Source organism: Scyliorhinus torazame, chromosome 25 (genome assembly GCF_047496885.1).
Source record: "Scyliorhinus torazame isolate Kashiwa2021f chromosome 25, sScyTor2.1, whole genome shotgun sequence".
NCBI lineage: Eukaryota > Metazoa > Chordata > Chondrichthyes > Carcharhiniformes > Scyliorhinidae > Scyliorhinus > Scyliorhinus torazame.
Window position 1 is genome coordinate 11,534,647 of NC_092731.1, and position 18,861 is coordinate 11,553,507.

The window sequence follows — 18,861 nt, forward strand, 5'->3', positions numbered from 1 at the left end:
GGTCACTGTCAATGTGGAGTCTGCACGTTCTCCCCATGTCTGCGTGGGTTTCCTCCGGGTGCTCCGGTTTCCTCCCACAGTCCAAAGGTGTGCAGGTTAGATGGATTGGCCATGATAAATCGCCGCTGAGTGTGGAAGGGCTAGGTGGGGTTCCAGGGATAAGATGGTGGCTTGGGCCTAGAGGGTTGATGCAGACTCAATGGGCCAATTAGCCTCCTTCTAAACTGTCGAGATTCTACACTGAGGTACAGAATAGAAGGACAGGGAGGTTATGATGGAGCTGTATAAAACACTGGTTAGGCCACAGTGCAGTACTGTGTGCAGCTTGGTTGCCACACTATAGGAAGGATATGATTGAACTGGAAAGAGTGTAGAGGAGATTCACCAGGATGACAAGGGATTCAGGTTTGATTCCGACTTTGGGTCACTGTCTGTTCGGAGTCTGCACGTTCTCCCTGTGTCTGCGTCGGTTTCCTCCGGGTGCTCCGGTTTCCTCCCACAGTCCAAAAACATGCAGGTTTAGGTGGATCGGCCATGATAAATTGCCCCTTCGGGTGGAGTTGCAGGGGTGGTGCAGTGGTTAGCACTACTGCCTCACAGTGCCGAGGACCCAGCTTCGGCCCCGGGTCACTGTCCGTTTGGAGTTTGCACATTCTCCCTGTGTTTGCGTGGGTCTCACCCCCTTAACCCAAAAGATGTGCAGGGTAGGTGGACTGGCCTCGCTGATTTGCCCCTTAATTGGAAGAAAAAGAATTGGATTCTCTAAATTTATACTTTAAAAAAAGGGTGGCGTTGCAGGTCGAGGGCTGGGGATTGGATGTAGGTGGGGTTGTCTTTCGAAGGGTTGATGAGCTGAATGACCTCCTTCAGCACTGTTGGGATCCTATTCTATTCCAGACATAGATGTTGAATATAAGATGCAAAGGATCGGAAATTGTATTTATTCCCACTAATTTAACCCATGAGTTTAATAATGAGGGGACATTTCAGAGAGGCTGTGCTGAGCAGCAGGGCCGGGCTGCTCAGAGGGACCGGAACGTTTGAGCCGCCATCAGTTCCCCCTCCCGCAGGAGGACCCGCTTTGGGGCGGGGCCGGTCCGCTCCTACTTCCGGATTGTGGCTTCGGGAAAAGAAACCCCCGCCTGGGCCCCGGGGACAAAACGGTCTGAGACTGATTCACACACAGGCCACCCCCAGCCCAGCAGGTGAGGCGATGGAGCGGCTGCAGGAGGCCAGGGGTGAGGCTGGGAGCGGGGGGACTGGGCCTGGGAGCTGGGGGCTGGGAGCGGGGGGACTGGGGATTGGGAGCCTGGGGGCTAGGAGCTGGGAAGGGGGCTGGGGCTGGGGCAACGGGGCTAGGAGGGGGGGCCTACGGGCTGGGGCAAGGGTGTTGGGGACCGGGGAGGGGGTGTGTTGAGGACTGGGGGTTGGTGACTGGGTACGGGCCTGTGAAACGGGGGGCTGGGGCAAGGGAACTGGGAGCTGTGGGCCTGGGATTAGACCTGGGGGGGTGGGGGAATTGAACATAGAACATACAGTGCAGAAGGAGGCCATTCGGCCCATTGAGTCTGCACCGACCCACTTAAGTCCTCACACCCTATCCCCGTAACCCAATAACCCCTCCTAACCTTTCTGGTCATGAAGGGCAATTTATCATGGCCAATCCACCTAATCTGCACATCTTTGGAATGTGGGAGGAAACCGAAGCACCCGGAGGAAACCCACGCAGACACGGGGAGAATGTGCAGACTCCGCACGGATAGTGACCCAGTGGGGAATCAAACCTTGGACCCTGGCGCTATGAAGCCACAATGCTATCCACTTGTGCTACTGTGCTGCCTATGGGGGGCTAGGGACTGGGGCTTTGCTGAAGGCCCAGAGCCCCTTCCTAAAAAACCCTTTCCCCAGCTGCCGACAACAGCTCACCAGCACATTGTGAATCTCTTCACTCACTTTTTGAAATAAATTTAGAGTACCCAATTCATTTTTTTTACACTTAAGGGGCAATTTATTATGGCCAATCCACCTACCCTGCACACCTTCGGGTTGTGGGGGTGAGACCCACGCAGACACTGGGAGAATGTGCAAGCTCCACACAGACAGTGACCCGGGGCCGGGATCGAACCCGGGTCCTCAGTGCATGAGGCAGCAGTGCTAACTACCGTGCTACCCTTACAGTAAAACTCTAATGGTAATGTGAGTGTTTACATCAGCTGTCAGAAATGTGATTTGGAAAGCATGAGGCAAAGGTCAAATCCAGCAAAACATTTGCAGAGGATAAGCAAAGCTGGGAATCTAAATTTAAAAAAGAATGCACTGTGGGGCAGTCGTTGGATTTGTTTATTGTCACGTGTACCGAGGCACAGTGAAAACTATTTTTCTGCTCGCAGCCCAACAGATCATTAAGTACATGGGAAGAAAAGGGAATAAAAGAAAATACATAATAGGGCAACACAAGGTACACAATGTAACTACGTAAGCACCGGCATCGGATGAAGCACACGGGTGTAGTGTTAATGAGGTCAGTCCATAAGAGGGTGGTTTAGGAGTCTGGTAACAGTGGAGAAGAAGCTGTTTTTGAGTCTGTTTGTGCGTGTTCTCAGACTTCTGTATCTTCTGCCCGATGGAAGAAGTTGGAAGAGTGAGTAAGCCGGGTGGGAGGGGTCTTTGATGATGCTGCCCGTTTTCCCCAGGCAGTGGGAGGTGTAGATGGAGTCAATGGATGGGGGGCAGGTTTGTGTGATGGACTGAGCTGTGTTCACGACTCTGAAGTTTCTTGCGGTCCTGGGTCGAGCAGTTGCCATACCAGGCTGTGATGCATCCAGATAGGATGCTTTCTATGGTGCATCTGTGCATTGTCTGAAATAGGACATCACATAATTCCGTTTACATGGAATGTTCCATCTGAGTTTTCCCCTGAAGATTGGCTCGCTCTAGGCAGGAGCTAGTCAGCCTCCTGCTGCACTATATTCTACGGACTGGGGCCTGCTGTACATTTCATCACTTTCAATCCAGAAACAAATCTCCTCCCCAAATTGTGCTGTAATTTTTTTTAAACGTGTGACAGTAATCTGCATAATTAATGTGAAAATTGCCTTGTTCATAGGCCCACAAACGCAAGATTTCTTGGAAGTTGCTGCGCCAGCGAGCAATCCTTCTCCGGATGGTGTCACTCAGGAAGCCAGATGGAGGAGATGCCCGTAATCTCTGGTGAGGGTTGTGTCACCCCAAATGAGATCGAGAATCAGAATCGGTCCCCTGCTCCTGCCTCGCCAGAGGAAATTGCCGAAGTGATGAAGGAGCTTCCCGCCCAGCAGCAGGAAGAAGCCATGGATGCTTCACTAAACAGCATGTTTCATGCCATCGCCAGTAGCAAGGCTCAGATCAAAAGCCAGCAGATGGACGAGCCTGATCTTGTGTATGACCAGAAGCTGGACATCATCAAGGACCTTTTCTGGTGTAAGCCGGTGGTGTTCCTGGAACGTTTTCACAAAATCATCAAAGAGGAGCATCTGATCTGTTTCAACCATTTGGCAGGCAACTATGAAGTTACTTTTTACTGCAAAGAAATTAGGAAGTCTTCCATGAAGAAAACTGCCCGGACAAACGTCCGCAACAAGAGATATGCGGCCCTGCAGAAGCTGATTAAAGGTGATGTGCAAAAAGATGCTCGTTATTTTGTTCCCTGCCCCACCTTTAGGAAGATGCTGCCTTTCGATGGTTCTGGCAGCTCCTGATTTTCCCCAGCACTATTTTCCATAGACGGTGAGAATTGAGGAGTAATTCATGAATGGAAGGCATTGTGCCAGTGTGCAATGTTAAAGACAGTGAGAACATGATTTAATTTGCTTTTCTTGGGACATTTTTTTTAAATTTCTATTGAAATTTCAGATTGACTGGGTCATATTTTCCTTACTTATGCCAGCTGTGCCCTGGAGGCTGAATATTTGGTCCCTCAATATAAACTAATTGTAACCCAATAATTCAAACCTTTACTTTCCAGGAGGGGTATTGCCCTCGGACTGGATGGTATGAGGTCCAATTCTCGCTGTGGTTGCGATCAAGAACTACCACAAACAACAACTCCTTTTTATAAAGCACCTTTAAGTCCCAGGGTGCTTCACGGAGCTTTCTAAAACAATACACACCAAGCCACTTAAGGAGACATTAGATCAGATGACCAAAAGCTTGATCAAAGAGGTAAGTTGTAAGGAGCATTTTAAAGGAGGAAGGTGAAGTGGAGAGCTTGAGACCAGGCAGCTGAATGATTAAAATCCGGAATGCACCAGAGATCTGAATTCCAACATCTGAGTTGTGAAGCTGGAGGAGATTAAGGAGATAGGGAGGGGGAAGGCCACATAGAGATTAATTTTAAAAATTATTGTTTACCCAATTAAGGGGCAATTTAGCGTGGCCAATCCACCTACCCTGCACATCTTTGGGTTGTGGGGGGGGGGGGGGGGGGAATCCACGCAAACAGGGGGAGAATGTGCAAACTCCACACGGACAGTGACCCAGGGTGGGGATCGAACCCGGGTCCTCAGCGCCGTGAGGCAGCAATGCTAACCACTGCCCCACCATGCCGACTGGAGAAGAGTCAGCCACCATTGGTCTCGGAACATCAACTCTGTTTTTCTCTCTCCTGATGCCGCCGGACTTGGTGATATTTTCCAGCACTTTCTGTTTCCATTTCAGATTTCCTCTCTTTATTTTTCTGTGTGTGTTTGTCTCGTGTCAACAAGGAGAACTTCCAGCTGAGATAAGAATCAAAGCTCCCTCTAATATATCTCAGCAATGTTTCTCAATCCTGCCATGCCCACTGAGTGAGCTTGCTAGTTTTGTTTCAAACAATTGCAAGTTTTATTGCTGTGGATTTGTATCCAATAAGAACTGAGATTAAATTCTTTTCTCTTTTGACTTGTTGTTAACAGGAAAAGGAAGAAAGTCATCTTATTTTCTGGGCTACAATCAAAACCAATTGTTGGATGTAGGGGCTGTTTAGCACAGGGCTAAATCACTGGCTTTGAAAGCAGACCAAGGCAGGCCAGCAGCACGGTACAATTCCCGCACCAGCCTCCCCGAACAGGCGCCGGAATGTGGCGACTAGGGGCTTTTCACAGTAACTTCATTTGAAGCCTACTTGTGACAGTAAGCGGTTTTAATTTCAACACAAGATGCCCATTGCTGCATCTTAGCTCCTGTCTCTCAGTGATTTACAAATAGTCCCTTCCATTTAATCTATGCAGATATTTATCTTCACACCCAGTTAGAACCCACTTGTGGCACCTCTGCCTCTGCATCAAACATTCTCAATTTTCAATGTTCTGTCTTCCTGTTTTTTTTTTTTAAATTTAGAGTACCCAATTATGTTTTTCCAATTAAGGGGCGATTTAGCGTGGCCAATCTACATACCCTGCACATCTTTGGCTTGTGGAGGTGAGACCCACGCAGAAACAGGGAGAATGTGCAAACTCCACACAGACAGTGACCCGGGGTTGAACCTGGGTCCTTAGTGCCCAAGGCAGCAGTGCTAACCACTGTGCCACCTGTTCTCTGTCTTTCTAACCGTTCTTTAAAAAGAGAAGTTATATTTTTTTAATTCACTCATGGTGAGGCCAATATATGTTGCCCATGCTGAGCTTAGTGTCTTGTTTGAAGATTTCAGAGCATAGTTAATGGACAACCACATGGCTGTGGGTCTGGAGTCACATGTCGGCCAGACCGGGTAAGGAGGGCAGATTTCCTTCCCTAAAGGGGACATTAGTGAACCAGATGGGTTTTTGCGACAATCGATGATAGTTGCCACGGTCGCCGTTACTGAGACAAGCTTTCAATTCCAGATTTTTTAAATCAAATTTACATTCCATCAGCTGTCCTTGGGGGGATTTGAACCCGTGTCCCCCAGACCATTAGCCTTGGGTCGAGCGGATTACCAGCCCAGTGACATTACCACTGCACCACCATCCCAACCCTTTTCCACAGCGGAAGGAAAAATAGATTAAAATATTTCTCCGCTGGTTTTTTTTTCATTGGATGGGCAATGGTTTGGTTAAGAACCAATTTCCCCTTTCCCATGATCCTCTTCCAAGCAGTGCTGACACAGTGATTAGCACTGCTGCCTCACAGCGCCAGGGATCCGCCTTCAACTCCGGACCCGGGTTCAATTCCGGCCTCGGGTGACTGTCTGTGTGGAGTTTGCACATTCTACCCGTGTCTGCGTGGGTTTCACCCCTGGTGCTCCAGTTTCTTCCTGCAGTTCAACGATGTGCAGGTGAGGTGAATTGGCCGTGATCAATTTTCCTTTGGTGTCCAAAGATGTGCAGGTTAGGGTGGGATTACGGGGGAGTGGGCCTAGGTAGGGTGTTCTTTTGGAGGGTCAGTGCAGACTGGATTGGTCAGATGGTCTCCTGCACTGTGGGGATTCTATGGATAGTGCTGTGGGATCTTTTACATTCATCTGTAAGTGCCTGAGTTTAATGTCTCAATTCAAAAATATAACCTCGACGGTGCAGGACCCCCTCAGCGCCTCCGCTGCGTGAGCCATTTGTGGTCGTTGTGCTCTGGTCTCTGGGGGAAATGGGCCAGTAGATATCTTTGCTAATGTCACCCTTTTTTTTTCTGCAGATGGGGAGTACTTCAGCGATGAGCAGATGCGAACTCGAGATCCTTTGCTCTACGAACAGTATATTAGACAGTACATGACAGAGGAGGAGGTGGTGGCTGAGAGCTGCAAAAACCTGGGCAATGCCATGTGTCTGTCTGACCTGCTGATGAACACTTATCAGGAAAAGATTGTGCAGGAAAGGCTACAGTGGCAGCAGGAAAGGGAGGATGCCTGTTTGGAGGAGGAAGAGGAGGATGAGGAGGAAGGTATGTTTTTGCCTCTGGGTTTATTGGGCAGGAAGACAGGACTGAACATTAGAATGTTGTTCCGTCACTAACATTTCCCCCCCCCCCCCCCCCTTTTCGACTGAAGGCATTGACTCCTATTCTTTGTACCCAGCCCAAGAGGCTAATCTTCACACGTTAAATGCGCACGCAAGAGCTAGTTAGCTCAGTGGGCTAGACAGCTGGTTTGTGATGCAGAACAAGGCCAGCAGCGCGGGTTCAATTCCCGTACCAGCTGAGACTTCTGAATTCTCCCTCTGTACCCGGACAGATGCTGTAATGTGGCGACTAGGGGCTTTTCACAGTAACTTTCTACTTGTGACAATAAAAGGTTATTATTATTAATAAATGTCGGCACATTATTTGAATGAGGGAGCACGACAGAACAGACTGTTGGGCAGTGACCAGGAGCAACCAACCCAATATGAATATTTGTTCCTTAGATTTGAGATACTGAGCCCAAACTGAGGGAGTGGGCAGCATCGTTACTGGATTAATAATCCAGGGACCCAGATTCTAGATCCAGAAGCATGGGTTTATAAAAAAAAAAACCTTTCTGATTCACTCATGTGGAATGCAATGTTAGCATTCATGTCGAGAGAGCTAGAATACAAGACCAGGGATGTACTGCTGAGGCTGTATAATGCTCTGGTCAGACCCCATTTGGAGTATTGTGAGCAGTTTTGGGCCCCATATCTAAGGAAGGATGTGCTGGTCTTGGAAAGGGTCCAGAGGAGGTTCACAAGAATGATCCCAGGAATGAAGAGCTTGTCGTACAAGGAAAGGTTGAGGACTCTGGGCCTGTGCTCATTGGAATCTAGAAACATGAGGGTGGGATCTTATTGAAACTTATTGAAACTGTGAGGCCTGGATAGAGTGGACACGGAGAGGATGTTTCCACTTGTCGGAAAAACTAGAAGCAGAGGACACCATCTCAGACTAAAGGGACGATCCTTTAAAACAGGTAAGGGGTAATTTCTTCTGCCAGAAGGTGGTGAATCTGTGGAACTCATTGCCGCAGAAGGCAGTGGAGGCCAAATCACTTGTGTCTTTAAGGCAGAGATAGATAGGTCCTTGATTAATGAGGGGATCAGGGGTTATGGGGAGAAGGCAGGAGAATGGGGATGAGAAAAATATCAGCCATGATTGAATGGTGGAGTGGACCCGATGGTGAGAATGGCCCAATTTTGCTGCTATGCCTTATCGTCTTATGGTAATTTAGGGAAGGGAATCCTATCCTGGACTGGCCTGTATGTGACTCCAGATACAGGGAAATGTGGTTGACTCCTATCTGCCCTCTGAACTGGCCAAGCAAGGACACACAGTTTGGGGGATTGGGGTTGGAGAAGAAATATTAGCCTTGCCAGACACGTCCACGTCCCATGAATGAGATTGCTTTTTAATTGTGTATTTGTAGTTGTGACATTGATGCTCCTCATTCCGTCTAGACGACAACCCTGAGTCTAAAGCTGAAGACTGGGTACCCAGTGATGATGAGAGATCCATGCTGAGGGAGGAATTTGTGAGTCGCATGTACCAGCGTTTCCTGGATGGGGAAGACAGAGAGTTTGACTACAGGTGACCACCATATACCTACACAGAGAGGAGAGTCATACAGCACGCACGGCCACCGTACATCCCCGAGCCTGTGCCAGCTCTTGGAAAGAACAATCCCAAATTGTCCCACTCCCGTATAAATCCAGATTCCTGACCCAAATGCACTCCGTATCCCAGATAATATCCCTCTTCCAAGATTTCAGCTTCTCACACCAATACCATTCTTGTCTGTCTGTCTCTCTCTCTCCTCTTGCTCTCGCTCTCTCTATCTCTGTCTTATCTCTCCTCTCACCTCCTCTCTCTCTCTCCTTTCTCTCTCTCTCTCCCTCTCTCTCCCCCTCCTCTCTCTCTCTCCCCTCTCTCTCTCTGTTGATACCAAGATGATTAACATGTCTCTAAAGTTTCCCCTCAGTCTCGCGTTGAAACCATGATTCAGTTCTTCGCGTTTTTCTTCTATCCCTCTCCTTCCAGGTTTCCTCCCATTTTACTTGGGTGGCCACGATGCTGGTTGATCACCCCTTCACCTTCTCTGCTGGCCCGTCGCCCATTCCTCTGCCCAACCCATACTGCAATGAGGTCTCCCCCCCCCCCCCCCCACCGAATCTTTCCCCCAGGCCTCGGGCCTTCCACGACCCCCCCTTCCCGGCTGTCCAGTCTTCAACACTCGCCTGGCCCCATTCCCTATGCAGCAGAGGACCGTGCCCCTTTCAATCCCTCCTCATTCTATCCCTGGATTTCAAAACTGTGAAAACTCTCTAAACTCCTTCAGTCTGCCTTTCTTCCTACCGTCTCTGGCTTTTCATAGCCCAAACTCGTCTCCTTCCCACCACGCTTCACTTAATGCACCCCCCATTCCGTAAAGTAATATCTAACTTATAGGACTGGTCCTTGACCTCATTATTTTATTTTGAAAAACACATTATCATTTGTTATCTCGATGTACTATTTTTTATATGAGGGGGGGAAAAAAGTTTGTCAGATTTTGTTCCTTCTTGTCTAGAACCTTGAAAATAATCTTTTAGATTAACCAAAAAGAAACTGTTTACCATTTCTCAGCTGCAGCAACAGTGTAATTTGGTAAACTGGCTCGGCACCCTCGTGTCTTTGAAGCGCTTTCTTTCGGTTGTTTCTGTGTTAAGTTAACAGAGAGTCAGTGGGTAGCATTCTCAGAGGGCTGTGGGTTCAGGACTGACACTCCGCCGCAGTACCGGGAAGGTGCTGCACTGCCAAACGGTTTGTTCAGGGGAGACGTTAAGCTAAGGCCCCTTGTGTTTTCTGAAGGGTTGTTTTGAGGCGGCAGGGGGGCATTCACGACTGTATTCCAAGCAAGTGCGTTCTCCTCAGTGTCGAGGGCCGACACCTGACCCTCAGTAGCGACAATGGATTGTCTGACACTTGGCTGTACAGGAGCTTCCTGTGTGCAAATTGGCTGCTGTGTTTCCTACATTGCAACCCTTCAAAAGGGTGAAGTGCAACACAGTGGTTAGCACTGTTGCTTCACAGCGCCAGAGACGCTGTGTTCGATTCCCAGCTTAGGTCACTGTCTGTGCGGAGTCTGCACGTTCTCCCCGTGTCTGCGTGGGTTTCCTCCGGGTGCTCTGGTTTCCCCCCACAAGTCCCGAAAGACGTGCTTGTTGGGTGAATTGGACAATCTGAATTCTTCTTCAGTGTACCCGAACAGGCGCCGGAGTGTGGCGACTGGGGGATTTTCACAGCAAGATCATTGCAATGTTACTGTAAGCCTACTTGTGACACTAATAAAGATTATTATGGCTGTCAGGCACTTTGAAGACATCCTGCTCCATAAATACAAGTTTGTTCTTCCTTACCTTTTCCATTATTTGCTCTAAGGGTTCACACATGAGGAATAGCCATGTGGGCAAACCAGCAGCGAACTGCTGACACCCGAAGGACATTTACCCCAAAATTTAGGGGAGGAGGAAGAGCCAGTTCTGGTTAGGAGGCCTCAGTAACACTTCCTGTTATTTAAAATCCCGTTCTGCTTTCAGTGCTGTCGACGACAATCCAGACTTTGACAATCTTGACATCGTAAGTCGTGATGAAGAGGAGAGATACTTTGATGAGGAGGAGCCAGTGGAAGTTGATGATATGGAGATGGACAGAGAATGACAAGGATTAAACATTCTTCAATTTAAATGTTTATTTTCCCCCCACAGTTTTAGATTTAACCGCATTTCCAAACTCTGAGACTATTAGTGAAGGACTGGGTAATTTTGTGTACATTGTGTCACCAATGCAATTTCTTCCCTGTAATTTTAATAACTGTTTAATTGACCAGTGTTGGGGCTGTCGTGCTGAATTCTATTATTTTTTAATTTGATGTATAGCGAGGGAAACTGCTACAGACGTGTACAGATTCCCCTGGTGGCTCACTGGGGAACTGCACCACCTAGGGGGCAATGAAGCCTCGCCTCTCTAGGTTTCATTCCTGATCTGTGAGGAGAAGGCTGGGAGGGGAGGAGGATTGCACCCTGAACCTATTGTAGAGGTGCTAAAATGAAGCACCTTTTCCCATCTCTTTTTTTTTTTTAATTTAGAGTACCCAATCCATTTTACCCAATTAAGGGGCAATTTAGCGTGGCCAATCCACTTACCCTGCACATCTTTGGGTTGTGGGGGCGAAACCCACGCAGACACGGGGAGAATGTGCAAACTCCACACGGACAGTGACCCAGAGCCGGGTTCGAACCTGGGACCTCGGCGCCGTGAGGCTGCAGGGCTAACCCACTGCGCCACCGTGCTGCCCTACCTTTTCCCATTTCTGGTTGCTTTCCAGTACTGTTTGTTCCATGTGAATGTTGTACGAGGCGCACCACAGTTTAATATCCGTCTATAGATGGATCTGATGCTAACTCAGCCGCGGTCTGCTAACTTGGGGCTCGGTGTGAGGATTGAATTCAGAGACTTTTGGTCCTGAAGAACAAAGAAAGATTACAGCACAGGAACAGGCCCTTCGGCCCTCCAAGCCTGCACCGATCCAGATCCTCGATCTAAAACTGTCGCCTATTTTCTAAGGATCTATATCCCTCTGCCCCCTGCCCATTCATGTGTCTAGATACATCTTAAATGACGCTATCGTGCCCGCCTCTACCACCTCCGCCGGCAATGCATTCCAGGCACCCACCACCCTCTGCGGAAAGAATTTTCCACGCATATCTCCCTTAAACTTTTCCCCTCTCACCTTGAACTCGTGACCCCTAGTAATTGACACCCCCATTTGGGAAAAAGCTTCTTGCTATCCACCCTGTCTATACCTCTTATGATTTTGTAGACCTCAATGAGGTCCCCCCTCAACCTCCGTCTTTCTAATGAAAATAATCCTAATCTACTCAACCTCTCTTCATAGCTAGCGCATGGTTTAGTAGAAATATTGTATATGAATCTTCTAACAAACCGTGAAAGGAGCACTGCGGGATAGGCAGCACTGTGATCTGACACCGTGATACTGCAGCGCACCTGCCTTTGAGTGACTGAAGTCCAAGCAGTCCAGCAATCCCTTTTGCAGACTGAATTACCATTGGGGCAAGGCGAGAAGGAAGTTGAGCTTCCTACCCATATGGGGGATAGTTCTGTCGACACACAGCCACTCCTACTGAACAGTCACAAAGCCACATTGCCAGAGGAGAATGGGTATCTCACGGTCATCTGGCAGGCAATGGGGCTCCTGGAATAGGAGGGAAAAATAAGAGAGTGGTAACTAATGGCAGAGCTGCCTGTTTCGGGAAAACGCACACCTCTCTTTCGGACACTCCCCGACCAGAATGTTCACTCTCCACCTCTGACTTGCTGCATTTCTTTTCACGCTTAGCAATTATTGCACAGAATTAGGGTTACTAATCGCCAACAAGCTTTTTAAAACAATTGAAGGATTCGGACAACTTTCATTCAATGTTTTACATTTCATTATTCAGCCTGTTTAATTTTTTTCTCCATTTAAACTCCTGTACACAGACCAGTGCCGTCAGTGGTACCAAGTGTTTGGTTTGCTTTTTGGACAGTCAAAAGGGGCTTAAATTGTTGTTTCAATCTGCCCACTTACTTTTGGTAGTTAGAGATTGCTTTCACAGTAATCTGGGGGGAGTGGGGGAGGCAGTGTGAATGGTGACACTTGGTAAAATAAAACAAGAATTGGCATGAAGCTGTTGGCTTGTGAAAAGCCGACTAGTTCGCTAAGGTCCGTTCAGGGAGCAAAGATGCCATCCTGTCCCCTGGTCCAGGCCCCTTTGTGACTCCAGTCCCACGCTAGCATTGCTGTCCCTCAGCTGCCCTCTGAAGTGGCCAAGGAAGACAGAAGAACAGGAAGAGGCTGGTTAGCCCATCCAGCCTGCTCTGCCATTCAATGCAGCCATGGCTGATCTAACATCATAAACCCACCTTCGCCCCACATCCCTTTCATAGCTTCGATGGACAAAAATCTTATCACTCTTAATTTTTAAAATTAACAATTGACCGGGCTTCCGTTGCCATTTGTGGAAGAGAGTTCCAAACACCCCCTGGTGTTTATGTGGGGAAATGTTTCTGAATTTCATTTCTGAAAGGTTTGGCTATTTCGGGGGCGTTGGTGGTGTAGCGGCAATGAAATGAAATGAAAATCGCTTATTGTCACAAGTAGGCTTCAAATGAAGTGACTGTGAAAAGCCCCTAGTCGCCACATTCCGGCGCCTGTTCGGGGAGGCTGGTACGGGAATTGAACCGTGCTGCTGGCCTGCCTTGGTCTGCTTTAAAAGCCAGCTCTTTAGGCCTGTGCTAAACCAATGTCACTGAACCCTTAATCCAGAGGCCCTCAGGCCAATGCCCTGGAACTCTCAGGTTCAAATTCCACCACAGCAGCCGTTGGAATTTAAGTTCAACGAATAAATTTGGAATTGAACGCCAGTGACCATTCTCACTACCATCGATTGTCGTTAAAAAAAACAACTGGTTCACTAATGTCCTTTAGGGAAGGAAATCTGCCGTCCTCACCCGGTCTCGACACCCCCACCCCCTGTACGTTGGTTGACTATTAACTGCCTCTGAAATGGCCGATCAACTCACTTCAAGGGCTATTAGGGATGGGCAACAAATGCTGACCTTGCCTGCGACACCCTCATCTCGAAAAATAAATATCGATACACCCGAGTTCTAGACATCCCAACCAGCAGGAATAGGTTTTTTTCCCAATTAAGGGGCAATTTAGCGTGGCCAATCCACCTACCCTGCACATCTTTGGGGTGTGAAGGGTGAGACCCACCCAGACGCGGGGAGAATGTGCAAACGCCACACGGACAGTGACCCAGAGCCGGGATCGAACCCGGATCCTCAGCGCTGTGAGGCAGCAGTGCTAATCACTGTGCCGTCTGGAATTTAGAAGGTTAAGGGGTGATCAGATCAAAGTATTCAGGATATTAACAAGGAAAGACAGGATAGATAAACTATTTCCACGGGGTGGAGATTCTAAATCTAGGGGGCAGAGTCTAAAAATTAGGACCAGACCATTCAGGAGAGATGTTGGGAAGAACTTCTTCACTCAAAGGTTGGTAGAGATTTGGAATTCTCTCCCATACGCAGCAGTTTAAGTGAGATCAGTTGTTCATTTTAAATCTGAGATAGACTTTTGTTCAGCAAAGACATTAAGGGACATGGGCAAAGGCAGGTATACAGTCGCAGATCAGCCATGACCTCATTAAATGGCGGGATAGGCTCGAGGGGCTGAATGGCCTGCTCCTGTTCCTATGTTTCCACCTTCATAAGTTGGGGAATGAAGGAAGTTAAGATTTTTTTTGAAATAGGTTTTAACAGGAATTGAATTTGTTTACAGTCCCCTAAAGGTTTGATAAAAGTGTAGCTAGTTCTGGATGAGATTTTAACTCCTTTAAAATCCATCCACTTCCACACAGATTAAATTGGACTCAGTGTATCTGAATCTTGCAAAGCTTTGCAAAGTGAAGGTTGTTTCCCTCCCCTCCTCGTGTTGAAGAAATCTGGAGTATTGTTTTACATTCAAACCAATTTCCAGCGATTCAATTAAAAAGCTTTCTGAAACAGCCGGTTCTCAGTTTTTCTGTTTATTTTTATCTTCATTTACTTTGGACCAGAAGACTTTCCATTTGCTGAACATGCAGGGATCATTAAAACGCTTCCAAACCCGTATTTTGTGTGTTTTTGCTGAAATATTTACTAATTTCAGAGTCAAATATCCATCAACAGTGGTACCGTATCAGATTGTAAAATATAACGGCATCATTCACAATTTGTACTGAAATCTTGCTCAGTAAAGAAACAAGTTACCAAAGTTTTTCATCTTTCATGCACCAGGACAAATGCAAGAACACCCAATTTTGAACAATCACAACAACAATTTACACTACAGGAGAAAGGGTGTTGATTAGTTGGCAAGTTGAATCTGGCCGAGTTGTTGCTATGGAGAAAGCAATGGAGAACTGTCGGCTCCCCAGACTGCTCTCAATTTGCCATTCTTGCATTTGAGGTGCACAAGAGTATGAGGGGCATGGACAGGGTGGATAGGGAAGAGCTGTTCCCCTTAGTTGAAGGGTTGGTTAAGAGGGGACGCATGTTCAAGGTGAGGGGTGGGGGTTTCGGGGAGGATTTGAGGAAAAAATGTTTTGTCCAGTGGGTGGTGACGGTCTGGAACGCACTGCCTGGGAGGGTGGGAGAGGCAGTTGCCTCACATACTTTAAAAAGTACCTGGATGAGCACTTGGCGCGTCATAACATTCGAGGCAATGGGCCAAGTGCTGGCAAATGGGATTAGGATTTGCAGATCAGGTGCCTTTCATGCGGTGGTGCAGACTCGATGGGCCAAATGGCCTTTTCTGCATTGTATTTTTCTGATTTGTCCTGATATTTGCAAGAGAAAGAGCGTTGGCAACGTGTCTTCCTTTTCAGATTCTGTACTACCAATAACAATTACTACTGAGGTATTTCAAGTGCATAAAAAAATACTTGTATATAAACTTTGAGGTGTTGTCACCTAGAGGACTGCAGAGACTGGAAAGTAGGACTAGGCTGGAAAGCCCTTTTACAGCGAGCACAGACACAATGGAACAAATGGAATCCTGGGCTGTAAATCTTTCTATGTAAAGGTTTTTCAGGTATCAGATCACTGGAGGATCAAGAATTTAGTATACATTATTGTAACCAATAATAACATTACGTAGGATTGTTGATTCCTTGTTGGGTTTCTGTTTTATGATGCCATGTTGAGTGTAAAAATTGGGGGCCAACCCCGTGACATGCTAATGAACTTCTGATTCCTATAGTCAAGGTTACTGGGAATGGTAGCAAACTGGTAACTAGAACTAGTAATTAGTAAAAGGCCTGTACTAATGAACTGGAGACAAAAGTTTAAACTCAACCAGGGCAGTTGGGGAATTTCGATTTAGTTAATTAAATAAATCTTGAATAAAACCCAGTCTCCGTAATGGTGACTGTAATTACCAACTCGAAATTAAAAAGCCACCTGGTTCACTAATATCTTTCAGGGAAGAAAATCTGCCACCTTCACCGTTCTGGCCCTTTCGTTACTGCAGAACCACAGCATTGCATCAAGAAGGCATCTCACCGCCTCCGTGAGGCTAATTAGGAATGAGCAACAAATGATGATTTGGTCAGAGACATCCAGGCCCTGTGAATTCATTTTTTAACAAGTGATTTACAACTCAAATCTAAGTTTCATTGTATCCTTGGAATTTAATTATATTTTGGGATGCCACTTGCTATTTCCATAGAGTCCCGACAGTGCAGAAGAAGGCCATTCAGCGCGTTGACTCAGCACCAACCCTCTGAAATAGCACCTCACCTCAGCCCCATAACCCCACGCATTGATCATGGCTAATCCACATAACCTGCACATCTGGAATGTGGGAGGAAACCCACGCAGACACGGAGAAATGGCAAACTCCACACAGCCACCCAAGGCCGGAATTGAACCCGGGTCCCTGGTGCTGTGAAACCACTGTGTCACCCTGCCATCTTTTCATGAATAGCACCTGATTATAACCCTGCACAAATACACTTCAAAAGTATCTTTTTCTGTCAAGTAATAAGATGGCAAATTATATTTTATGGTTTAAAAAAACCCCAATATGCATAGAATTCTATATTGTTTATCTAGAAATTAAGTAAAATCTAAATGTTAGAAGTTAAAATTTGACTTTTCAATCCAGGAATGATCCTTGTGCTGCTCTCTCTCTGAATTTGGGTAACTCCACAAACTAGCTATATAGACACATGATATGGCATTGTCTCAACCACTCCAATGTAATCTCATGCTTCACTCTCAGCCTTCTGAAGTTCATCACGTAACACTATAACTCACTGGAATAGGCAGACGGGGCTCAGAATGAAAATTTAATTCAAAGAACATTGTGCACGATGTCAAGATCCTCTTTTGAGTCTCTTTGCGAATCAAAGCGAGCGCTCCTGAGTTATGGCTGACCACTTCCTTCACACGGACAGTACTGGAATCCTGGAATTCACTCTGCCAAAGGCAAGATTTGTCTTGAACAAATGTAGCAAAGGACAGAGAGATGGACCCAAGGTGGGTAGATGGATTTTAAGATTTTTGTGAGGGCCATGAAGAATCCAGCACGAGTTTTAAGGATACAAAGTAATAACATTTATTTACAATAACATATATATATATATATATAACAGCAGCAACTTCCCTTGCTGCGCACTCCCTCCTGGTTCCAAACTGGCCAGCTTTATTTATACTTGGAGTTTACTAATGGTTTCTCCGCCCCCCTCATTGGGGAAGCTCATACTCCCACAGGATTGTGGGATTGTCATTAGTCCCCAGCCAATGGTAAGCAGGCAGGCTATAACATCCCTCCCCCCCCCCCCCCCCAAAGTCCAAGGAATCCACCGAAGACCCTGGCGAAGGAGGGCGTCGGACTCGTTTTGCCGCAGGCCGGACACCATTTGCATGCGGCGCTGGATCAGGCGGCGTGTAACGAGACGGAGACCGGCGATTCCGTGATGAACGGCATAACAGTTGTACATCCACGGCCCGTGGACCCGAGGATTCCCCCTCTGATGCGTCCTGTGTCTCCATCTCGGAGTCAGAGTCTGCTGCCTCCGTCATGTTAGCGTCTCTATCTCCATTCGGTTCTGTAACGACCTGCGCAGACTTTGAGTGAGGCACCAGTGGAAGATTGTGAGGACTACCTTCCCTTGTCTCTGGTCTCTGCGGCTGTAGAAATGAGCTCCGGGGGCGGGGAATCTTTGGAGGGGATAGTCTTCTGGACCGAACGTGGTCTACATGTTTGCGCTGGAGATGACCCTGGGCTTGCACCTGGTAAGATATAGGGCCCTTTTGGCGAAAGATTACGCCAGGAACCCACTGGGCACCACCAGCAAAATTCCGAAACACTGGGTCACCGGGCACAAACTGCTGAATCAGCCGATGCCGAGAAAATCCCTGTCCCTGCCGTTCTTGTGTGCGGCGTACCTTTACGCCAATGTCCGGGAAAACCATACTAAGGCAGGTGCGAAGTCTCCGGCCCATTAGAGATTCTGCGGGAGTTACCCTAGTCACCGCATTGGGGGGGGGGTCCTATACGTAAACAAAAAGTGAGCCAGTCTCGTGTCCATTGATCCGGAAGACTGCTTCTTTAGGCCTCTTTTGAATGTCTGCGCTGCGCGCTCTGCCACCCCATTTGAAGCCAGGTGGTAAGGGGCAGTGCGGATATGGCGGATGCAGTTCATCTTCATAAACCTTGCAAACTCCTCACTGGTGAATGGAGTGCCGTTATCCGTGACCAGCACCTCGGGGAGGTCATGCGTACTAAAAGACAAACGGATCTTTTCAATTGTTGCGCAGGACGTTGTCCTCTGCATCTTGTGCACCTCTAGCCATTTAGACTGGGCGTCGATTAATAGAAGGAACATGGATCCTTGAAAAGGGCCTGCGAAATCTGCATGCAAGCGTGCCCAAGGCCGCCCTGGCCATTCCCAGTGATGTAGGGGCGTGGCCGGCGGAAGCTTCTGATGCTCCTGGCAAATGGAGCAGTTTTGGGCCACCTTCTCAATGTCGGTGTCGAGGCCTGGCCACCAGACATAACTCCGGGCCAACATTTTCATTTTGGTCACACCTGGATGCCCATTGTGCAAGTCTGTTAGTATCAACTCCTGGCCTTTTTCCGGGACAATCACACGCGTCCCCCACAAGAGGATGCCGTCTTCCACGCTGAATTCTGACAGCTTGGAGGAAAATGCCCGCAACTCGCCTGGGAGCTATCTATGCTGCCCACCATACAGTACTATGTGCCGAACCTTTGACAGGACTGGCTCCGTCTGGGTCCACTCACGGATCTGTGATGCCGTGACAGGCAAGGTGTCCATAAAATTTAGTGTTGCAACCACCTTACCGGTCGTGGGGGTCGACATGAGGCCG

General features: G+C 47.8%; 1 protein-coding gene across 2 annotated transcripts; it reads left to right on the forward strand.

Annotated features, from left to right (window-relative positions):
• The first annotated feature begins 1,058 nt into the window (after positions 1–1,058).
• Positions 1,059–14,489, forward strand: ccdc97 (coiled-coil domain containing 97). 2 transcript variants are annotated; one of them, XM_072489991.1, is made up of 5 exons: positions 1,059–1,205; positions 3,107–3,651; positions 6,625–6,870; positions 8,337–8,466; positions 10,455–14,489. In XM_072489991.1, exons 2-5 carry the CDS (start codon positions 3,186–3,188, stop codon positions 10,573–10,575), a joined length of 963 nt encoding a protein of 320 aa, XP_072346092.1. In that variant the 5' UTR covers positions 1,059–1,205; positions 3,107–3,185; the 3' UTR covers positions 10,576–14,489. The 2 variants fall into 2 exon arrangements, with proteins under 2 accessions (XP_072346092.1, XP_072346093.1); XM_072489992.1 differs by having other exon boundaries at positions 1,080–1,238.
• The last annotated feature ends 4,372 nt before the right edge of the window (positions 14,490–18,861 follow it).

What these genes read in the sequence shown, in the direction of transcription:
- ccdc97 (XM_072489991.1), top strand. Translation starts at nt 3,186, where the DNA reads ATGGAGGAGATGCCCGTAATCTCTGGTGAGGGTTGTGTCACCCCAAAT. An exon ending in CCTGCAGAAGCTGATTAAAG is followed by an intron (nt 3,652 to 6,624) that starts GTGATGTGCAAA and finishes TTTTTTCTGCAG; the next exon opens with ATGGGGAGTACTTCAGCGAT. An exon ending in GACAGAGAGTTTGACTACAG is followed by an intron (nt 8,467 to 10,454) that starts GTGACCACCATA and finishes TTCTGCTTTCAG; the next exon opens with TGCTGTCGACGACAATCCAG.